This window comes from Tamandua tetradactyla, chromosome 13 (assembly GCF_023851605.1).
Source record: "Tamandua tetradactyla isolate mTamTet1 chromosome 13, mTamTet1.pri, whole genome shotgun sequence".
Lineage (NCBI taxonomy): Eukaryota > Metazoa > Chordata > Mammalia > Pilosa > Myrmecophagidae > Tamandua > Tamandua tetradactyla.
In genome coordinates, this window is record NC_135339.1 from 78,373,647 (window position 1) to 78,397,579 (window position 23,933).

Here is a 23,933-nt window from a genome sequence, read left to right on the forward strand (position 1 = left end):
CTGTATATCTAAATTTTACACATGTAAGTATATGAGGAAGAATTATGAGGTTATTTAAATGTATTTATGATAAGTTTTCAGTGAAATGGTAAAAGACTTGTAGTGTAATGAGGGGAAAACGGAGCAGAAGCCAAAATGAAATTCATAGCCTCTGATCTCAGATTTCTAGGGTTCAGATCTCACACTGCTGTATTTTAGGTATGCAACCTTGAACAAGATACTTAACTGTTCTGTACGTCAGTTCTTTCAACTGTGCTACTAAGCTAATAATAAAATCCATCTCAAAAGGATGTAAAGTGTTCATAATAGTGCCTGGCAAATCATACATATTAATTATTGGTTTAACATCGCCATTATTATATATTCACAGTAACTGCAAGTTCGTATAAGGAAAAATGCAGGTCACCTGGAAGCCAAGAGACAAAATATCATTAATATTTGCTTCTGAATGGTGAGTTTATGGGCAACTCTTTTTCTGCTTCATTACACTCTTCGGTATGTCTCCTTTTACAATAAAGTTAAAAATTTTATGCACGCATGGCTTGATGGGAATAAAAGTGGAAACTTGGAATAGGTTAAAATTTATAATCAATTATATTATAGCTTTAATTAAATGTCAATTAACCCTACTGTATAGCTGGTGTGATCGAATTCACATTTACCATACTTTACTTAATTCCAAATACATTCTAACTCGAAAATACTTTGTAAAGTTTAACCAATTTCAATCTAACACTCAGAAACGAAGTAAAATGTTTACTATAATCTCAATATTTTGACCTACTAAAACTAAAAATACTTAATTTTTTTATTTTAAAAATCCCATGCAAAAATCCCAAAGGTGCCTTTCATGTGTAAGCTTTAATTAGCAACCACTTTGGTCTCTGACACATATTGCGCAGATATTGAAGTGTTAATATTACTGCAGCTTGATTACAAAAGGCAATGATTACTTGTAAAGCAGACAAAAAAGATATGCCCTGATTACAAAGGAATGATTAAGGCGGAACGTCAGACACAGCACATTTATAGCAGTCTTAGCCATATAATGGATAAGACTTTGCAAAAGTCTATATTTAGAATCACCAGTACTGTGCACTTTATAATATTGGGTGTTTGTGCCATGCAAACAGATCCCCTGAACTCAAAATCAGGCCTAAGACCCTTGGAGACCGCATGACCCACAGCAAACCGCACGACTGCAGAATGGGCCCAACTGGCCGCCGTAGTCGAAGTTCTCACCGGGCAAGGCCCGACCTGAGGCACTAAATGAAGCCTGAGGCGAAGGTTTCCGCCAGCCTGTGCTGGTGGACGATAACACGTTTTGCTGAAAGAGAAAGCTGAGAGGAAAGCCTGACCCTAAAAAGGGTTGCTGCCCAGACTGGGAAGCCAAGGCCCAGGTCTCCATTTTTATTTGCCTCTGTGACAAAAGCAAAACCTAGACTGAGGGGACCAGGCCTCGCCCGAGGGGAGCTGCCGTCCGCCTAGGACGATGGCAGGGTTTGAAAGGCGCAGGAGAGAAAAAGCCGGATCAGTGAATTGTAATATGTGAAACAGAGGCAGAGGGAGCGGGCTGTGAGGCGCTCCGAGCGGGTGGCGCAGACCAGGCCCGGACGTCGCGCGGGAAGGGACGGCGGGTGGGCGGCGCGTGGTCGGCGCCTCCCCACGGGACTGCCCCTGCGCGTCCCCGCGGCCCCGCCGGCGTCCCCAGTGACCCCTCGCGGCCTTGACCCTCGGGGCTCCGGGCTGGGTGTCGGGAGGGGTGAGTTGGAGGCCGATCTCCTTTAACGTGCTGCTTTCCAGGGTCCTCAGACTTGGTTATCAAATATTTAACGTCGAGAAGGGGCTCCTCAGGAGCCTGGGCCGGAGATGAGTTTAGAGACGTTGTTTCAGCACATCCTCTTCACGGAGCACCAGGCTGAGGAGAGTCGCCGCTTGATGCGAGAAGGTCGGGCTTTTCTGGCGTTTTGCGGGGGACCGTTTGTCTTCCCGAGTTGGGTGCTTGGAGAAGAAAGAATTCCCGAAAGCGCTGGTCAGCAGAGCAGTTAGGGGAGTTTGCTTTCCACGTTGAGGGAGAGAAAGCTGAAAGGTGTCTTTCCAAATGCTACAGAAATGGGAATCTGAGAAATATGTATGTTTGTAAGGATTTAATTTGTATTACAGTGAGGTCGGAAATAAACAGATGTCGTGAAAAAATTAAGGAAGCAACAGAGCAGCTGAATGAAGAGAAAATCAAGTTGGAATCTAAGGTATTGCTGTGTAGAGCATGATAATCAGCATTTGAAAAAAGCCTGGTGCAACTTGACTTTTTGAGGGTATTTCCCTGATGAACTAGTTTTCCTTCAAATAGGAAGCACGCTCTTCTATCATGTTGCCTGGTGATATTTAAAGTTCTGATTCCAGTGAAGTAGTTAGTTCTAATATGAGCTTGTCCTAAAGAAACCAGTTCAGTTAATGAAGAACTCATTTCCATTTGGGGGAATGGTTAACATCTTAAAAGTGTACAGTGTCACTGGAAATTAATTGTTGAATAAGTAGATGATGCAGTATATACATTTTGAATAATAAAGTGTGCTATTTTGATGTAAGTATTAAATGTAACTTTCAAATGAGTGTATGTCTTTTGTTTTTTAATTCTCGACCACTTTTGGACATGTCTTTTCACCCAAAAGTATAACTTTTTGACTAGCATTTTTCCCTTTGTAAAATTGTCTTATTTGAAATCGAGGCAGGAGAACCTGGTGGCAGAGGTTGAAAGCAGAGGGTTGATATCTCGGAGTAGGCATTTGACTTTGCATTTTATTGACCAGTTTATCAAGTGGAGACAGCATAAGGAGAGACGTGAAATTAATCTGAATAGGGCAATAATTAAGATATTTGTTTTTTGATCCGGGTGATAAAAGCAGTTTTAGGGAGGTCACTCTGAACTCTGATCTGGAGGATAGAAGCAGGACATTTAGTTAGGAAGCTAAGGCTTTCGTTTAAGTATTTCACAATGAGGGCCTGGCTGTGGGTGGAACAGACTGCCATACAAAAATATTTATTCAGCGTGCAGCGGGGGAGTCTATTTGAGGAAGTTTATTTGCTTTAAATAGAAATGTCTACCTCTGTGAGGAATTTCCATTTTTCTGTGTGAATAAAATAATCATATAACCCTTCTACCAACTAGTAAATTTCTGCTCTTCAAATCTTTCTTAAATGTCACCTGTGGAGTTCTCCCATAGACATGTTGGAAAAATGTTTTTAATATAGCAGTCTGTACATTACCTTGCAATTAAACAACAATACATACTTATGTTTGTGTCATATCCCTTGCTATTTTGTAACATCGGGAATTATTTTTCTTACTCATCTTTTTTTGCTCTCACTTACCTGTATCCGAAGCCTAGCATGTAGTGTGCATTAATGTTTTGAGTGAATAAATTTATCACCAATATTTGTGATAATAGGGATAATACTGTTTTTTAAAATAGAATTTGGCACTATTCAGTGAGATCATTCTCCCGTTTTATTTTGAATAGCAAATAAACTAGCTACTACCAACAATGCTAAAAGCTGGTGGGCTGGGCAAAGTATTAAAGAATGCCATGATATAGATGTCTTTTTCTTTGAGAAGAATTAAGTTGCTTTCAGGTTTGATAACTAGAACGTAATAGAAGTAGTAGGTGACACATATACGATTAGAATTAGGTAATGCATAGCTAACATTTATTGAGCACTTGTGTGCTGGGCACTCCCCTAAAAGCTCCACCTGCATTAGCTCCTTTAATTCTGACAGTAATCCTGTGATGAGGTATGTCATTAACCCTACTTTATTGGTGAGAGAACTGAGAAACAGAATTTCAATGGCTTGCCCATGAGATATAATTTGAAAACAATGAAATTATCCTAAAGTAAGTAACAATTGAACAGTGACGGATATTTTAGTAAAACAAATTTCTTGAGCTCATCTTAAAGTTTATTCTTCATGATATTCACATATAATAATGTATCTGAAGCTTTAGAATCTAGTCTAGGGCAATATTTTTAAAAGGTCACCTATATAAGTTTCTCTACAAAATGGATTTTTCTCTGATTGATGAAGATATTGACCTGACAGATTACAAATAATGAAAAAAAAGGTTTACTCCATTTTATTTTCTTTGTAGGAGCCTATTTGCCTGAAAATGGAAATGTAATTAGTTGATATATACATATACATAAAAATGTCAATTCAGACATTTGTGCTAGAGAGATGAGAAAGCAAATCCCTATGCTGTTTAGAAACATAAAATTGCTAATTAATATAGGCTCATAAATGCGCTGCTTTTTAATCAGCTTATGTATGTGGGTAATAATACAATTGTATCTTACTAATAAAATTAATACATGAGGTCCACATTTCATACAATTCTAATTCGTAATTGAGATATTTGATTTATTATAGTCAAAATTGTTTGTATATCTGTGTGTGTTTAAAGATTTTAAAGGTGTCACCACAATTATAATGTAAATGACTAATAGGAAGAACTAAAGAAGTAATCATATATTGATTTCTTATTTCTTTTATCATAAGAGTTCATTATATGTCTGCCAATATCAGTGAAAATGTATTTACTTGAATATTTGACTTGGCATTTATTGACCAGTTTATCAAGTGGAGACAGCATAAGGAGAGACGTGAACATAATTTGAATAGGGCAATAGTTAAGATATTTGTACAGTGATACATTGAGAAAATATTTAAGGCATTTATTTTGGAGGTTGCTTATGATAAAAAATGTATTTAGGAAGTACGGTTTTCATCTTTTTTTCTGTTCTGTAAAACCCCAGGTAGCCTGTAATTAGAACTTGAATGATAGCATTTGCCTTTTAGGACTCAATGAATCCTTTAAAATATATAGTTGCAGAAATCTCAGATAATATAGTATGAGTCTTTGTGAATTGGACAGCTACATTATTCCTGGTTAGGTTCAGTAATGTGAAAACAGAAAGACAGGAATTTGCCCTGAATTTGCATTAATACTTACCAATATACCTAAAGCTTCTTCAGAATGTCGAGAAAGAGTTTTACAATACTGATGTCAGAGCAAACCAAAATTAAAGAATCAGAACAATTATGGATTTAATTTAAGCATCTGAAGGAGGTTATTCTATTAAGAAATGGCATAGGTAAAATTTGGGCATTTAATCTTTATAAACATATATAATGCCATGTTCTCTCAAGGGGAGTAAATGGAGAAAAGTCTGTAGCAGTTTTGCAAATATTTTATTTTTTTCTCTCCTAATTTTAAGTTCTTGCACAAACTTCATAATAATAATAAAAGAATATTTCATGAAATTAAAAAAAATATTTTTACTGAGATATCTTCACATACATACAGTCTACCCAAAGTATATAATCAGTGACTCACAGTGTCATCACATAGTCCTGAATTTTTAAAAGAAAATTCTGTTGAAATAAAAAAGTAATTTAAGGGATCTCCTTTTACATTTCCCCCTAAGGTTTAAAATGTACACATTTCTTTTATTTTTATTGGTATAAGTTAAGAACCCTGCCAGAGTATGTATGTGACACCTGAGACTCTGAATTAGAGCACTGAAACTATGAAAGTCAGCATTACCCCATACAGTAACTGTTTGAAAAGTTGAAAAAGTGATCAGACCTCAGCTAGAGATATGAATAAAGCTGATTTGGATAGGACTAAGGTAAATCAGAATACAGGGTAAAGAATGATATGATCCCTATTTTCAAAATTCAGTTTCTGTATGAGACCAAAGGAAGAAATGTTTATTTGGTGCAAAATTTATATTTTGGTTAGCACATTATCTCATTTAACTTGTATGATCAGTTTGTTTGAACACCATAATAACCTGGAATCTTGAATAGGGTGTGAGATCTTGGTGGTTTGTACAGGTTAGTGTGATATCTCTATATATCCCAGAGAAATTTGGGCAGAGAATAAAAAAGTATTTGCAAAGTCCCCTTAGGGGTCTGGGGAGAAAGGAGGAAATATTCAACTTCCCTATCTGGGGAATTCCTGATTTTCTTGCAATTGGTGGGAACAACAAGTTCAATAGGCTGAGCCCTCGATCTTGGGGTTCACCTCTATAAATTTGTTCCTGCAAAGAATAGGTTAAGCCTACTTATAACTGTGCCTGGAGACACCCCCAGAGAACCTTTTTTGCTGCTCAGATGTGGCCTCTCTCTCTAAGCCATCTTGGCAGGTGTGTTCACTGCTCTCTCCTACTACGTGGGGCATGACTCCCAGTGGTGTAAATCACCCTGGCACCATGGGACAGAATTCCTGGGATGAGCTGGAATTCAGTATCCTGGAAATGAGAAAGCCCTCTTGACCAAATGGAAGAAGAGAGTAATGAGATAAAATAAAGTTTCAGTGGCTGAGAGATTTCAAACAGAGTTGAGAGGACATCATGGAGGTTATCCTTATGCATTATATAATTATCCTTTTTTAGTTTATAGTGTATTTGGAGTGGCTAGATGAAAGTACCTGAAACTGTTGAGTCGTGTTCCAGTAGCCTTGATTCTTGAAGATGATTGTATAACTGTATAGCTTTTACAGTGTGACTGTGTGATTGTAAAAACTTTGTGTCTGATGCTCCTTTTATCCGGGGTATAGGCAGATGAGTAAAAAAAATAAGGATAAAAAATAAATAAATGATGGGGGGGCTAAAGGGTAAAATTGAGTACATTGGAGTACTAGTGGTCAGTGAGAGGGAGGGATAAGGGGTATGGGATATATGAATTTTTCTTTTTATTTCTTTTTCTAGAGTGATGCAAATGTTCTAAAAATGATCATGGTGATTAATACACAACTATGTGACGATATTGTGAGCTATTGAATGTGTATCATGTATGGACTGTATATGTGTAAAGATTTCTTTTCAATACAAATATTAAAAAAAAAAAGAAAGAAAAGAACCCTCTCAGAGGATAGTCATATCCTTTGGTACTCTACTAGCCAGTTAGGGAAAGAACAAAGTCACAAATTATTATCATTTATTATATTGAAATGGAGCTCTGAAGTTGAGGTTGTATTAGCCAGGTTTCTCTAGAGAAACAGAACCAACAGGAGGTATCTGTAAATATGAGATTTATGAAGTTGTCTCATGCAACTGTGGCAACGGAAGAGTCCAAAATCTGTAAACAGGCTGTGAAGCTGGCAGCTCCAGTCAAAGGTCTCAAGAACTCCATAGGAGAGGGTTTCTGGTTGAAGAAGCAATGAAAGTCTCTCTTCTTAATAGTCTCCAACTGATTGGATTATATCATTGTGGGATACACTTTAGTTGATCTTGAGCACAGATGTAATCAGCCACAGCTGTAATCAACTAACTGATGATTTAATAAACCAGTCTTCCAATTTATCAACCAGCCATGAAATATCCCTGCAGCAACATTCAGGCCAGTGCTTGCCTGACCAGACAACTGAGCACATCACCTGGCCAAGTTGACACCAGAATCTAACCATCACAGACTTTTTTTTTCCTTTTCTTTTACATTTCATTAAAGAGAAATTTGGATCATACCTAAATTTAATTCTCTTTACTTGTTGACTAAAAGTTGCTTAAAAACCACAAATTTACACTTGTTTAAATAGCAGTATGTGGATTATTTAATCTTAATTTTAGAAAATAAAGTGGAATTCAGTTTATCAAAATTTATTTTAACCTAAATTTCTAATAATAGTGACCAAAACATTTTTTGGTAGTTTCTCACACTGTCACCACATGTATTGCTTACAGGTCCTCTGTCTTTTTCATGTGAAATTCTTTTAAGCCCAATCTCTTCTGTCCTGAAACTGTACGGTTAATTTTTTAAAGTTGTACTATAGAATGTTGGATATTTTGTCCTTTTTACATTTCATCTTGTTCACATGTACAGTTTCCATAGCCAGTCAAGGTATTTCTGAGTCTGGAGTCCTTTCTTTGACAACTGATTATCCTTTGACACCTGAGATACCTCCATAATTGGAGGTTTGACTGATATTCTCCTCAATCCCCAATGCCACTACCAGCTCATGCCATATTCTAGTCTCCCATTTTCCACTCCTCATTGCTGACGTTCTATTGACACACTAGATAGTTCCCTTTCCCCTTCTTATTTAGATTTTACACCTGGCTTCCAGGACTTCTCCCTGTCTCAACTGTTGACATCATTCTTGATGATACCATTATCCATATGAACTACTCAGCCACAACTCTGATCTGTTAGTTCCATGGTCTCCACGTTTTCAGTGACCCTTGTCTCCATTCTACTTCAGCCATCTTGTTGCATAATCATGCCCTGGACTTTTTCATTACCTAAAACCACTTCACTTTGAAAATCAATAAAGCATTCTGCTTTCTGTGCAAACCTCTTATCATTCCATATTGCTTATTTAAGTTCTCCTGTTATATTTGTTCCTAAGTTTCATCCGGACCTTTGCAGCATACTTACAGTAGCAGTATCTGTGTCACAAATATTTCTCCATCCCCAGACATCATGTCTGAATTCCAGCTGGAAAAAGAGGGAAAAAGCAATAGGCTTTTCCTCATGAAGTTTTATTATTTTGGGGGTAGAGAGATCCTCCCAGGAACTTAAGCCTGTATTTCAAGGATGAGAATATTGTTCCATGGCCATTCATGGCATGGGAGTTTAGGGACATGAGCATTTTAAATTGGGCACATTACTTTGAATAAATTTGGAATTTTGTTTGTAAAGAAGAAAGGAAGGCTGGCTCATTCCTCTCTTGTCCCTGAAAATGGTCACTAACAACTCCCAGAGGCAAATGCTTTCTTGTTCAAAAATCAGAGAAAAGATTCTAGAGGCTTTCTTTGAAAAACAGGGTAATTTTTTCTCAGAGCCCCATCAGACACCTTCTTAGTTCAGCTAATTGACACGTGACCAGCCCTGAACCTGGGGCCAAGGGGTAGGAACTTCTTCCAGAGTTAATGGCTTGTCTAGGGGAGGTGCTGGTCTCTAAATATTACTTAAATAGTTATCTAGGAAAGGAGGAATGCATATTAGGGAAGCAACCAACCTGTCTATATCAAAGGTTTTGGTGGCCAAATCCAGATTGACCATATAGAGATTCCCTGTGGTTGGTTGAAATATTCTGGTCAGTTACTGAGTGTGTACTTTTTTTTTTTATTTTATTAATTAAAAAAAATTACAAGAAACATAAACATTCCCAACACATACACTCAGCAATTCACAATATCATCACATAGTTGCATATTCGTCATCATGATTATTTCCCAGAACATTAGCGTCAATTCAGAAAAAGAAATAAAAAGACAACAGAAAAATATAACAAACAGAAAAAAAAAATTTTTACAGGCCATACCCCTTATTGATCCCTTTCATTGATCACTAGCATTTCAAACTAAATCTATTTTAACATTTATTCCCCCTATTATTTATTTTTATTCCATATGTTCCTCTCCTCTGTTGACAAGGTAAATAAAAGGAGCATGAGACACAAGGTTTTCACAATCACACAGTCACATTGTGAAAGCTATATCATTATACGATCATCATCAAGAAACATGGCTGTTGGAACACAGCTCTGCATTTTCAGGCAGTTCCCTCCAGCCTCTCCATTACATCTTGGATAACAAGGTGATATCTACTTAATGCATAAGAATAACCTCCAGGATAACCTCTCGACTCTGTTTGGAATCTCTCAGCCATTGACACTTTGTCTCATTTCACTCTTCCCCCTTTTGGTCGAGAAGGTTTTCTCAATCCCTTGATGCTGGGTCTCAGCTCATTCTAGGGTTTTTCTCAATCCTTTGATGCTGAAACTCAGTTCATTCTGGGATTTCTGTTCCATGCTGCCAGGAAGATCCACACCCCTGGTAGCCATGTCCCACGTAGACAGGGGGAGGGTGATAAGTCTGCTTGCTGTGTTGGCTGGAGAGAGAGGCCACATCTGAGCAACAAAAGAGGTTCTCTTGGGGGTGACTCTTAGGCTTAATTTTAAGTAGGCTTGACCTACCCCCTGTGGGGTTAAGTTTCATATGAACAAACCCCAAGACTTGGGGCTCAGCCTATAGCTTTGGTTGCCCACATTGCTTGTGAGAATATCAAGAATTCAACTTGGGGAAGTTGAATTTTCCCCTGTTCTCACCATTCCCCGAAGGGGACTTTGCAAATACTTTTCCACTCACTGATCAAATCACTCTGGGATTCATCAGGGCATCACCTGGACAAACCAACAAAATCTCATGTCCTATACAAAGTTCCGTGTACTTAAGGTGTTCAATCAACTATCTACATAAGTTATATTAGGAGATGCACTAGTCAAAGTATAGATTTGTACCGAATAAACATTTTTTGCTTTAATCTCACACATTAGTTGAAATTTTAAAATATTAAGTACCATCTATTTTCAGCACATTGCAGTAATGACATTCTTTTGTTCTTCCTCATGCAAAAACATTTTTTAAATTTGTACATTTAATCACTATCATTATACACTCTAGGCATTCCTAGATGTGTTAGTTAGATTCAGTTGTCAACTTGGCCAGGTGAGCATACCTAGTTCTGTTGCTGCGGACACAAGCCAATGGTACGTGAACCTCATCTGTTGCTAATTACATCTGCAATCGGCTAGGAGGCGTGTCTGCTGCAATGAGTGACGTTTGACTTAATTGGCTGGTGCTTAAATGAGAGAACGCAATGTAGCACAGCCTAGCAGCTCGGCATTCCTCATCTCAGCACTTGCAGCTCAGCCCAGGCCTTTGGAGATGCAGAAAGAAGTCACCCCGGGGAAAGTTGTTGGAACCCAGGGGCCTGGAGAGAAGACCAGCAGAGACCATCCTGTGCCTTCCACGTAAGAAACAACCTCAGTGGAAAGTTAGCTGCCTTTCCTCTGAAGAACCAACAAAATAAATCCCCTTTTATTAAAAGCCAATCCACCTCTGGTGTGTTGCATTCCAGCAGCTTGCAAACTAGAACACTAGATTACACCATCTCAATCTTTATCGTCTATCTTTCTTTTGATTTCATTTATGCCCCAGGCCTCCTCCCTCTATCATTCTCATATGCAGCTTCATTCAGTGTTTTAACATAATTGTATTACAGTTAGGTAATATTGTGCTGTCCATTTCTGAGTTTTTATATTCAGTCCTGTTGCACAATCTGTATCCCTTCAGCTCCAAAGACCCAATATCTTACCTGATTTCTATCTCCTGATGGTCTCTGTTACCAAGGAAATATTCCAAGTTTAGTCACTAGTGTCATTTCATATCAGTGAGACCATACAGTATTCGTCCTTTTGTTTCTGGCTAGTCACACTCAGCATAATGTCCTTAAAGTCCATTCATGTTGTTATATATTTTATAACTTTATTCTGTTTTACAGCTGCATAATATTCCATCTTATGTAAATGTCACAGTTTGTTTAGCCAACTGTCTGTTGATGGACATTTTGGCTGTTTCTATCTTTTGGTAATTGTTAATAATGCTACTATAAACATTGGTGTGTAAATATCCGTTTGTGTCCTTGGCCTCGTGTCCTTTGACTAGAGACAGCATATAGATGGGTCCTGTTTTTTAATCCATTCTGCCAGACTATGTCTTTTGATTGGAGAGTTTTAATCCATTAACATTCAGTGTTATTACTGCATGGGTAGTACTTTCCTCTATTATTTTGCTTCTGGATTTTATATGTCATATCTGATTTTCTTTCTTTTTACCTTTACTCATAGTCTTCCTTTCTACACTCTTCTCCACACCTCTCTCTTCTGTCTTCATATCTGTCTCTACTGTTCCCTTTAGTATTTCTTTTTTTATTAATTAAAAAAAATTAACTAACAAAACATTTAGAAATCATTCCATTCTACATATACAATCAGTAATTCTTAATATCGTCACATAATTGCATATTCATCATTTCTTAGTACATTTGCATCGATTTAGAAAAAGATTAAAAAGACAACAGAAAAACGATAATAGAGAGAAAAAATAAAAATAAAAAAAACTATACCTCACATACAGCTTCATTCAATGTTTTAACATAATTACATTACAATTAGGTAGTATTGTGCTGTCCGTTTATGAGTTTTTGTATCCAGTCCTGTTGCACAGTCTGTATCCCTTCAGCTCCAATTACCCATTATCTTACCCTATTTCTATCTCCTGATGGTCTCTGTTACCAATGACATATTCCAAGTTTATTCACTATGTTGGTTCATATCAGTGAGACCATACAGTATTTGTCCTTTAGTTTTTGGCTAGTCTCACTCAGCATAATGTTCTCTAGGTCCATCCATGTTATTACATGCTTCATAAGTTTATTCTGTCTTAAAGCTGCATAATATTCCATCGTATGTATATACCACAGTTTGTTTAGCCACTCGTCTGTTGATGGACATTTTGGCTGTTTCCATCTCTTTGCAATTGTAAATAATGCTGCTATAAACATTGGTGTGCAAATGTCCGTTTGTGTCTTTGCCCTTAAGTCCTCTGAGTAGATACCTAGCAATGGTATTGCTGGGTCATATGGCAGTTCTATATTCAGCTTTTTGAGGAATCACCAGACTGCCTTCCACAGTGGTTGCACCATTTGACATTCCCACCAACAGTAGATAAGTGTGCCTCTTTCTCCACATCCTCTCCAGCACTTGTCATTTTCTGTTTTGTTGATAATGGCCATTCTGGTGGGTGTGAGATGATATTGCGGTTTTGATTTGCATTTCTCTAATGGCCAGGGACATTGAGCATCTCTTTATGTGCCTTTTGGCCATTTGTATTTCCTCTTCTGAGAAGTGTCTGTTCAAGTCTTTTCCCATTTTGTAATTGGATTGGCTGTCTTTTTGTTGTTGAGTTGAACAATCTCTTTATAAATTCTGGATACTAGGCCTTTATCTGATATGTCGTCTCCAAATATTGTCTCCCATTGTGTAGGCTGTCTTTTTACTTTCTTGATGAAGTTCTTTGATGCACAAAAGTGTTTAATTTTGAGGAGCTCCCATTTATTTCTTTCTTTCTTCAGTGCTCTTGCTTTAGGTTTAAGGTCCATAAAACTGCCTCCAGTTATAAGATTCATAAGATATCTCCATACATTTTCCTCTAACTGTTTTATGGTCTTAGGTCTATAACAAAGACCTAATGTGTAGATCTTTGATCCATTTTGAGTTAACTTTTGTATAGGGTGTGAGATACGGGTCCTCTTTCATTCTTTTGCATATGGATATCCAGTTCTCTAGGCACCATTTATTGAAGAGACTGTTCTGTCCCAGGTGAGTTGGCTTGACTGCCTTATCAAAGATCAAATGTCCATAGATGAGAGGGTCTATATCTGAGCACTCTATTCGATTCCATTGGTTGATATATCTATCTTTATGCCAGTACCATGCTGTTTTGACCACTGTGGCTTCATACTATGCCTTAAAGTCAGGCAGCGTGAGACCTCCAGCTTCATTTTTTTCCCTCAAGATACTTTTAGCAATTTGGGGCACCCTGCCCTTCCAGATAAATTTGCTTATTGGTTTTTCTATTTCTGAAAAATAAGTTGTTGGGATTTTGATTGGTATTGCGTTGAATCTGTAAATCAATTTAGGTAGAATTGACATCTTAGCTATATTTAGTCATCCAATCCATGAACACGGTATGCCCTTCCATCTATTTAGGTCTTCTGTGATTTCTTTTAACAGTTTTTTGTAGTTTTCTTTGTATAGGTCTTTTGTCTCTTTAGTTAAATTTATTCCTAAGTATTTTATTGTTTTAGTTGCAATTGTAAATGGAATTCATTTCTTGATTTCCCCCTCAGCTTGTTCATTGCTAGTGTATAGAAACACTACAGATTTTTTTGTAACCCGCTACTTTGCTGTACTCGTTTATTAGCTCTAGTAGTTTTGCTGTGGATTTTTCAGGGTTTTTGACTGATAGTATCATATCATCTGCAAACAGTGATAGTTTTACTTCTTCCTTTCCAATTTTGATGCCTTGTATTTCTTTTTCTTGTCTAATTGCTCTGGCTAGAACTTCCAACGTGATGTTGAATAGCAGTGGTGATAGTGGACGTACTTGTCTTGTTCCTGATCTTAGGAGGAAAGTTTTCAATTTTTCCCCATTGAGGATGATATTAGCTGTGGGTTTTTCATATATTCCCTTTATCATTTTAAGGAGGTTCCCTTGTATTCCTATCCTTTGAAGTGTTTTCAACAGGAAAGGATGTTGAATCTTGTCAAATGCCTTCTCTGCATCAATTGAGATGATCATGTGATTTTTCTGCTTTGAGTTGTTGATATGGTGTATTACATTAATTGATTTTCTTATGTTGAACCATCCTTGCATACCTGGGAGGAATCCTACTTGGTCATGATGTATAATTCTTTTAATGTGTTTCTAGAATTTTGTTGAGGATTTTTGCATCTATATTCATTAGAGAGATTGGTCTGTAGTTTTCTTTTTTTGTAATATCTTTGCCTGGTTTTGGTATGAGGGTGATGTTGGCTTCATAGAATGAATTAGGTAGCTTTCCCTCCACTTCAATTTTTTTGAAGAGTTTGAGGAGAGTTGGTACTAATTCTTTCTGGAATGTTTGGTAGAATTCACATGTGAAGCCGTCTGGTCCTGGACTTTTCTTTTTGGGAAGCTTTTGAATGACCGATTCAATTTCTTTACTTGTGATTGGTTTGTTGAGGTCATCTATTTCTTCTTGAGTCAAAGTTGGTTGTTCATGCCTTTCCAGGAACCCGTCCATTTCATCTGAATTGTTGTATTTATTAGCATAAAGTTGTTCCTAGTATCCTGTTATTACCTCCTTTATTTCTGTGAGGTCAGTGGTTATGTCTCCTCTTCCATTTCTGATCTTATTTATTTGCATCCTCTCTCTTCTTCTTTTTGTCAATCTTGATAGGGGCCCATCAATCTTATTGATTTTCTCATAGAATCAACTTCTGGTCTTATTGATTTTCTCTATTGTTTTCATGTTTTCAATTTCATTTATTTCTGCTCTAATCTTTGTTATTTCTTTCCTTTTGCTTGCTTTGGGATTAGTTTGCTGTTCTTTCTCCAGTTCTTCCAAGGCGACAGTTAATTCCTGAATTTTTGCCTTTTCTTCTTTTCTGATATAGGCATTTAGGGCAATAAATTTCCCTCTTAGCACTGCCTTTGCTGCATCCCATAAGTTTTGATATGTTGTGTTTTCATTTTCATTCGCCTCGAGATATTTACTAATTTCTCTTGCAATTTCTTCCTTGACCCACTGGTTGTTTAAGAGTGTGTTGTTGAGCCTCCATGTATTTGTGAATTTTCTGGCACTCTGCCTATTATTGATATCCAACTTCATTCCTTTATGTTCTAAGAAAGTGTTGTGTATGATTTTAGTCTTTTTAAATTTGTTGAGACTTGCTTTGTGACCCAGCGTATGGTCTATCTTTGAGAATGATCCATGAGCACTTGAGAAAAAGGTGTATCCTGCTGTTGTGGGGTGTAATGTCCTATAAATGTCTGTTAAGTGTAGCTCATTTATTGTAATATTCAAATTCTCTGTTTCTTTATTGATCCTCTGTCTAGATGTTCTGTCCATTGATGAGAGTGGGGAATTGAAGTCTTCAACTATTATGGTAGATGTGTCTATTTCCCTTTTCAGTATTTGCAGTGTATTCCTCACGTATTTTGGGGCATTGTGGTTCGGTGCATAAATATTTATGATTGTTATGTCTTCTTGTTGAATTGTTCCTTTTATTAGTAGATAGTATCCTTCTTTGTCTCTTTTAACTGTTTTACATTTGAAGTCTACTTTGTTGGATATTAGTATAGCTACTCCTGCTCTTTTCTGGTTGTTATTTGCATGAAATATCTTTTCCCAACCTTTCACTTTCAGCCTATGTTTATCTTTGGGTCTAAGATGTGTTTCCTGTAGACAGCATGTAGAAGGATCCTGTTTTTTAATCCATTCTGCCAGTCTATGTCTTTTGATTGGGGAATTCAGTCCATTGACATTTAGTGTTATTACTGTTTGGGTAATACTTTCCTCTACCATTTTGCCTTTTGTATTATATATATCATATCTAATTTTCCTTCTTTCTACACTCTTCTCCATACCTCTCTCTTCTGTCTTTTCATATCGGTCTCTAGTGCTCCCTTTAGTATTTCTTGCAGAGTTGTTCTCTTGGTCACAAATTCTCTCAGTGACTTTTTGTCTGAAAATGTTTTAATTTCTCCCTCATTTTTGAAGGACAGTTTTACTGGATATAGAAGTCTTGGTTGGCAGTTTTTCTCTTTTAGTAATTTAAATATATCATCCCACTGTCTTCTAGCTTCCATGGTTTCTGCTGAGAAATCTACACATAGTCTTATTGGGTTTCCCTTGTATGTGATGGATTGTTTTTCTCTTGCTGCTTTCAAGATCCTCTCTTTCTCTTTGACCTCTGACATTCTAACTAGTAAGTGTCTTGGAGAACGCCTATTTGGGTCTATTCTCTTTGGGGTGCGCTGCACTTCTTGGATCTGTAATTTTAGGTCTTTCATAAGAGTTGGGAAATTTTCAGTGATAATGTCTTCCATTAGTTTTTCTCCTCCTTTTCCCTTCTCTTCTCCTTCTGGGACGCCCACAATGCGTATATTTGTGCGCTTCATATTATCATTCAGTTCCCTGATCCCCTGCTCAAATTTTTCCATTCTTTTCCCTATAGTTTCTGTTTCTTTTTGGAATTCAAATGTTCCATCCTCCAGTTCACTAATTCTAGCCTCTGTCTCTTTAAATCTACCATTGTAGGTATCCATTGTATTTTCCATCTTTTCTACTTTGCCCTTCAGTCCCATAAGTTCTGTGATTTGTTTTTTCAGACTTTCCATTTCTTCTTTTTGTTCAGCCCATGTCTTCTTCATGTCCTCCCTCAATTTATTGATTTGGTTTTTGAAGAGGTTTTCCATTTCTGTTCGTATATTCAGAATTAGTTGTCTCAGCTCCTGTATCTCATTTGAACTATCGGTTTGTTCCTTTGACTGAGCCATATCTTCAATTTTCCTGGCATGATCCGTTATTTTTTGCTGGCGTCTGGGCATTTAATCAGATTTCCCTGTGTGTGGGACCCAGCAGGTTGAAAGATTTTCCTGCGAAATCTCTATGCTCTGTTTTTCTTATCCTGCCCAGTATGTGGCGCTCGTCTGTCTGCGGGTCCCACCAGTAAAAGATGCTGTGTCTCCTTTAACTTTGGACGACTCTTGCTGTGGGGGAGGGTCACCAACCGAAGCAGCGTGATGGAGTGCCAATCCAAATCTCCCAGCTGGCCCGGGAATCTGCGCGTTGGAGGGGGCGCCGGTCACCATGGCTTGGGGGTGTGCCGATCCATATCTCCCAGCCGGCCCGGGAAGGAGGGAGGGAGGGGCGCCGACCACCGCGGCTTGGGGGTGTGCCGATTCAAATCTCCCAGCCGGCCCGGGAATCCTTGTGTTGGGGGGGGCGCTGGACTCCACGGCTTGGGGGAGTGCCGATCCAAATCTCCCAGCCAGCCCGGGAAGCCAAGCGTGGCGGGAGGCGCCGGCCGCCGTGGCTTGGGGGAGTGCCGATCCAAATTTCCCAGCTGGACCGGGAAGCCACGTGTGTGGAAGGGACCTTGGTCGCCGGCCTCCGTGGTTTGGGGGACCTCCGATCCAAATCTCCCAGCCGGCCCGGGAAGGAGGGAGGGAGGGGCTCCAACCGCCAGCCGCCACAGCCTGGGGAAGCATGCGTCCCTCGGGGATCTCACCGCAGCGTATTCTCCCAGCCAGTTCAGCCGTTCCAGAATGGGGTACACTGTCTTTTTGGTCTCTGTTGTGGCTCCGGGAGCTGTTCTGTACCGTTTCTATTTTTTTAGTAGCTGTTCTGGAGGAGGAACTAAGACCCATGCGTCTTACTAAGCCGCCATCTTCTCTAAACTAAGATCTTTAAGCTCTCTCATTAAAAAAAAAAGTTTGTAATTAGTTTTAATTTTTTCTGTGTAATTCTACAAATATATTGTGCCAGTTTGAATCTGTTGTAGATGCCAGAAAAGCCGTATCCTTTAATTCTCATTTAATGTTGCTGGGTGGGAGCTTTTTGATTGTTCCCATGGAGATGTGACCTATCCAGTTGTGTGTGTTAACTTTTGATTAGTTGGTTTCTATGGAGATGAGTTTCCACCCATTCAAGGTGTGCTTACTTACTGGAACCCTTTAAGAGGAAACCATTTTAGAAGAAGCTGTAGAGCCCACGCAGCCAGAGATCTTTTGAGATGAAGAAGGAAAACACCCCCAGAGGAGATTCATGAAACCAGAAGCCTGGAGAGAAACCTAGTAGACATCGCCATGTTCGCCACGTACCTTTCCAGTTGAAAGAGAAACCTTGAACATTATCAGCCTTTTTGAGCCAATGTGTATTTCCCTGGATGCCTTTGATTGGACATTTCTATAGCTTTGCTTTAATTTGGACATTTTCATGGCCTTAGAACTGTAACTAGCAACTTAATAAATTCTCCTTTTTAAAAGCTGTTCCATTTCTGGTATATTGCATTCTGGCAGTTTGCAAACTAAAACAGGTATTATTTGCCATTTTTACAGTGCTGACACTTGCGTTAATGGAACAAAAGCAATAATGAGTAAAACTATTAGCACATTAGCACATATCAAGTAAGTGGAACCCAAACTCTACTATTGGTCATTGCATTCTTCACTGCTGTGCACTCACAGTTACTCATCAGTTTCATTTTATGCCCTTGATAAAGCAATAAGAAGTATTACTATTTTAGTGATGACCCTTGACTATATGTGTTTTTAATATTAGGTGTGGTAAGATGGGACGTTCGAATAAAGGTTTTCTGTATTCCAAAGTACAGAAAAAAATCAAAGTACAGTGATTGTCTCAAAGAAGAGCACTTGTGCAGTGGTTTGAGTTGTAGCTAGAATTAGCTATTCCTTTTCTGAAATACCATTTTTTCTTGCATAATTCACAGTCAATCTATATTCTTTAGATTTGGGTATTTGGCATATTTTTCAAAAATAAAAAAGGATGAGACTGACATTTCAAGGAAAACAGCTGACTGTTATTATTATTTTGCCAATGATGATATTCAAGCTTTGAAACAAAAATTAAAATTTTGGAAGACTTACCTGCTACTATAAACATGAAACTTCCCAGTACTTAAGGGCTTTTCTAAAGAGTTTGGTAGTTAGTGAATGTTGCTTTTTATATTATGCTATGAAGTTTGCCAATTTTGGATTATTTGCGTAACTTAGTGAAGCAATGTTTTCCAAATGACCAATGCATAATGTTACAGAGCCATGCATGGATTAAAGGCACTCATAGACTAATGGATTTTTAATGTAACAGAGAATGAAATGGTTTAACATTGTAGGTAACCTTCAAGGAACTACCACTTGTGGAGTTTTGGTGTACTATTACATAAAAATGTGCACAATCACCTGAAAAGGGTATTAAAATATCCTCCCATTTCTAGCTATATATCTCTGTGAGGCCATGTGTTCTTCATATATTTTTAGGCAAAACATATACATTTTAGAGAATTAATTTCCTATTAAGTAATTACTATTAATAAGTTACTATTATTAACATCTGTGTGATGACAACCTTGTACATACATCTTTATGCACTTATCCTATTTTCTTAGTAAATATTCCTAGAAATGAAATTGTTTTATCAATGGGTATATGCATTTTAGGGCTTTGATCATTTCCAAATTGTGCTCCATAAAGGTTCTGATTTATATTGCAACAATTTCACCACTTGTACATTAGAAATTACCAAAATTTTCACAAATATAAGAAAAATAACATTTTTTATAGTTTTAATTTATTTGCTTGTAATATTTTTCCTTTGTATGTAGATTGTTTTTATTTATTTTGAGTTACCTGTTCATATCCTTTCTTCTTATTGACTTCTAGCTTTTATTTGTTATAAATAATACTCTTTCTTTGTCATTTGTTGCAAATTGCATTATTTGTAGCTTGACATACGACATGTTTTTCTAGTTAAAGTTTAGAATTTTGTGTTGCTTGAATTTTTAATCCATTTGTTTATTTTTTGTTTCTGAGATTCATTCCAGGCTTGTGAAAACCTTCCCCATTGCAAGACTTTTTTTTTTTGATGAAACAGATATTACTTTCAATGTAATTGTAATACTATATCATATGCAACAAAATTAACCCTAATTTCATATGCCCTAATATCATCTAATATCAGATTGTATTTGCTGTTCATTTGTTTTCTAATTGTTATACAGATGTTTTCTTTTAAAAATTGCTTTGCTCTGATCAATATCCAAATGACTTCCTTTTATTTTGACTTGGTTAACATAACTTCCTGAGTCTTCTTTTTTTAACCACAGTTTTCTTTTTGTTGTTTAAAACAGCTTTTTAGAGGTGACTGACATAATAAATGACATATATTTAAATTGTTCAATTTGATGAGATTTAACATATGTATATAGCCATGAAAGCATCACCATAATCAAGATGATGAAAATGTCCAGTTTTCATTAGTCAAAGAAGTTTCTCTTAATCTACGACTGTTTCCTCTTTCTTCCTTCTCCCACCCTATCCACATACTTCTTTTTTAAAAAATATTTTTATTGACAAATCTTCACACATATGCATTCCCTACATGATGTACAATTAGAGGCTTACGATATCATCACATAGTTGTATATTAATCACCATGATCATTTCTCAGAATATTCCCACTGCAAGACTTTTTGTTGTGTTGTTTTAATTTTTTTCCTTTTTTTATACTGCAAGACGTTTAACATCTTTTTCTAGTACTTTTATGGCGTTTTTTTTCTTTACTATTTTAAATAAAAAGAACTACCCAATTGTCCTCAAGGTAAATTCACACATTTTCTACTGATTTCAAGCACCACTTTTTATAATATACTAATATACATTTTAAATATTATATATATATATATATATATTTGTGTTTGTTTATAGATGTTCCATATTATCCTATTAATCTGTTTTGACACCAGTATCATATTGGCTTAATCACAGTAGATTTAAAATATCTTGGACTCTCTGTGAGGGCAGTTTCTTTTTCAGAACTTTCCTGTTTTTACAGATTTCTGTTTTTTTAGACAGCTTTGAAAATTATTTTGTCAAATTGCAAAATAAAAAACAACACCTGAAACAAAACTATTGGGGTTTTAATTGAGATTATACTAAATCTATATGGTATTTTGGAAAGAATTAATGTATTTACAACTCTGAATCTTCACATACATGAACACAGTGTATTCTAGTTAGTTAGGTGGTCTTTTATATTCCTCGGTAGAGGTTTTTTTCTTATAGGTCTCAGGTATTTCTTGTTAAGGTTATATGTGTTTTTGTTAGTTTTGTTTTGGCTGTCATGACTGGGATATTTTCCATGTTTTTTGTCTGTAAATTTGTGGTAACTAGAAAAGGTACTTGATTTTTGGTATTTATTTTACCAGCCTCTTTACTGAATATTACCAGTCTCTTTACTGAATTCCTTTTTATTTCTAACAATTTCCCAGTAGATTTTTTTTTATAATTTTGTGGATTTTATTAGATATAAAATAATAGCATGTGCCCAAAGAAAAGAGAGAATTTTATTCAGATAATTATATCTTTCGTTATTGTGTTGATAAGAATATCTAGTACAGACTTAAATAACAGTAGTGTAATCAGGTATGCAGATAACCCTCAGTGAAGAGGTGAGATTTGACGAATGACTTGATGCAGATGAATGAGAAAGCTGGGGAAAGAGATTTTCTGGCAGAGGGAAATACAAAGGCCTTGAGGAGGGGGTGTGCCTGGGACATTCAGGGAACAGCAAGTAGGCCAGCATAGCTGAAGGGGAGTTGGAGAGGAGGAAGCTAGAAGACCAGTTTAGGGAGACAATGAGGAAATGCAGATCATGTAAATGCAAATTAGTTTTTATAATGCAGTCTTTATAAGGTTTAGTGGTCTAAAACCTTATAAGCCATTGTAAGAATTAATATTTCCTAATATTAAGCCTTCCTTGCTTATTATATTAGGATAACTATGTCTTAGTGAGTTATTCTTTGATAATTCATTTGTGTTTTAGAAGATTATTTATGAAAAATAGATCTATTTTTCAAAACTTAATCTCTGCCGTTGTTACAATATTCGTCGCTCTGCTTTAGGTTTCAAATGTATCTTTATCATAGCTGTAACAAATTAGTTTTCCTCCAATTGCTATGAATTTAGCAGTGTGTGTCTTCTACATAACTCTCTTTGTATCTTCTATGTAAAGTTGCCTATTATGCTACTGGACAGAGCATTTAATTGGCAAACTGTCAATTCCTCAAGCCCAAGATTGTTTTTAACATCTACCACCACCACCACCACCACTTATTTGAACCATAACATTAATTTTAAATTCTCAGTCTTCAATTTTCAGATCGTTCTGGTAGAAAAATACCTAAGGGCACCCAGGCAGCAGGAATAGTAAAAAGTCACAAATGATGGCTCTGCTGGAAGTTGACCTAGTTGACCAGATTAGTTGGTTTACTGGGAAAACTATGAGCTCAGTTAAAAAATCAGATATCCCAAGAGGAATAAAACACGGAAAGGAAAAAAAAAATCTTTATTGCTTACAGAAGCAGAATTAACCAAGGAGTTGTCACTGCTATAAATTAAAATTTTCCGAAACAGTTATATTTTGAGACAAAGCCTGGCTATTTGATTCAAGGTATAATGTTAAGGCTAGATACAGATATGTTCTCTACATTTCTGGTCAGAGGAAGGAGAGAGATGCAAAGGAGGAATTATTATTACTGTCACTAGGAACTGTCTACCTTTTTATTTTTATTGTTTGTAGCCCTGGATACTTAGGAAACAGGGTCAGTAATTAAGGTTTTATCATAAGATGTCCAGTCTTCCATGAATATAAGATAGTCCCTCAATTTAAACCTAACTTAGAAAAATATGTTCAGAAATATTTTCTAAGCCAGTTTATTGCATTTTTTCTAGTATCCTCCCCATTCTGATCTCCACCAGTTGTTTTTATACAAAAAGATGAGAGCTGATTGATAGAATCCACAAATACTGTAATGTGCTGATAATAAAAAGTTTTCATATCTGCTAAAAAACAAAAAAGATGAGAGTGGTTTCTGGTAATAATGTATTCTGTGAAATGACCTCACATTTAATCTCGTCAGTGTATTTCAAGTTGTGTTTGGAATATTTACCCAAATTTTACACGTGATTAGGTCTGGTTTCCAAATAAAGGAATGGGAAAAATAATTTAAGAAACTAGTTAAAACAACAGAAGGAACGAAAGGAACAACCAGAAGGCCATTCTGCAAATAGGTGACTGTGAAAAGCTATTTTAGATCCACGGAGTTATTAATTTATAATTGGCAGAAAGGAAGAAACTGGTCAGGTCCAAAATGTTTTTGTCCCTTATTTTCATTAAAATATGAAGGTTCTATATTAATAATATTAGGCCTTATCTAGTTTCTGTGACAATAACTTATTGATGTCCGCAACTGTATGTGAATCAGCATAATGTAAGCATCTGTTTTCACTTGAGCTTTCTGACTAGCTTTCCCAATCTCCTGCTTTTTTGTTTATGGCAGTATTTTCCCTACTTGCCAATACCATTTTGTATTAAGTGTTTTCATCATAGACCCTAAGTAAATTTAAAAATTAATGTTACTGTAAACTTTCTGTAGTTAATGATCTTTGGGACTTTTCAGGTCTTGATTATAAAGGGAAAATTTAGAAGTAACAGATGACAGAAGGGAAGGGTAAGACAGAAAGAGTGAAGAAGAGAGGCAGATAAATAATATGCATAAAAACAAAGAAACTGGAAAGACCTTTTTCTATCTATGTAGATAACCCACATAGAATTTTAGGAATAAGAGAAATTATAGATATACTCTTCTAAATTTTTTGAACAGCTGTCTGCTTTTCAATTTTTACTATATAGCTTTAATTTTTCAAGTTATGAAAAAATGTTTCAATTAAGCACAAATATG

General features: G+C 36.6%; 1 protein-coding gene across 2 annotated transcripts in view; it reads left to right on the forward strand.

Moving 5' to 3' along the window:
- The first annotated feature begins 1,234 nt into the window (after positions 1–1,234).
- The window catches only part of CCDC172 (coiled-coil domain containing 172), a 53,902-nt gene continuing 31,203 nt past the window's right edge, over positions 1,235–23,933 (forward strand). For both annotated transcript variants that reach the window (XM_077124422.1, XM_077124423.1), the window contains exons 1-3: positions 1,235–1,400; positions 1,804–1,948; positions 2,164–2,249. In XM_077124422.1, the coding sequence (XP_076980537.1) occupies positions 1,870–1,948; positions 2,164–2,249 (165 nt within the window). In that variant the 5' untranslated portion in view covers positions 1,235–1,400; positions 1,804–1,869. The remainder of the gene's footprint in view (positions 1,401–1,803; positions 1,949–2,163; positions 2,250–23,933) is intronic.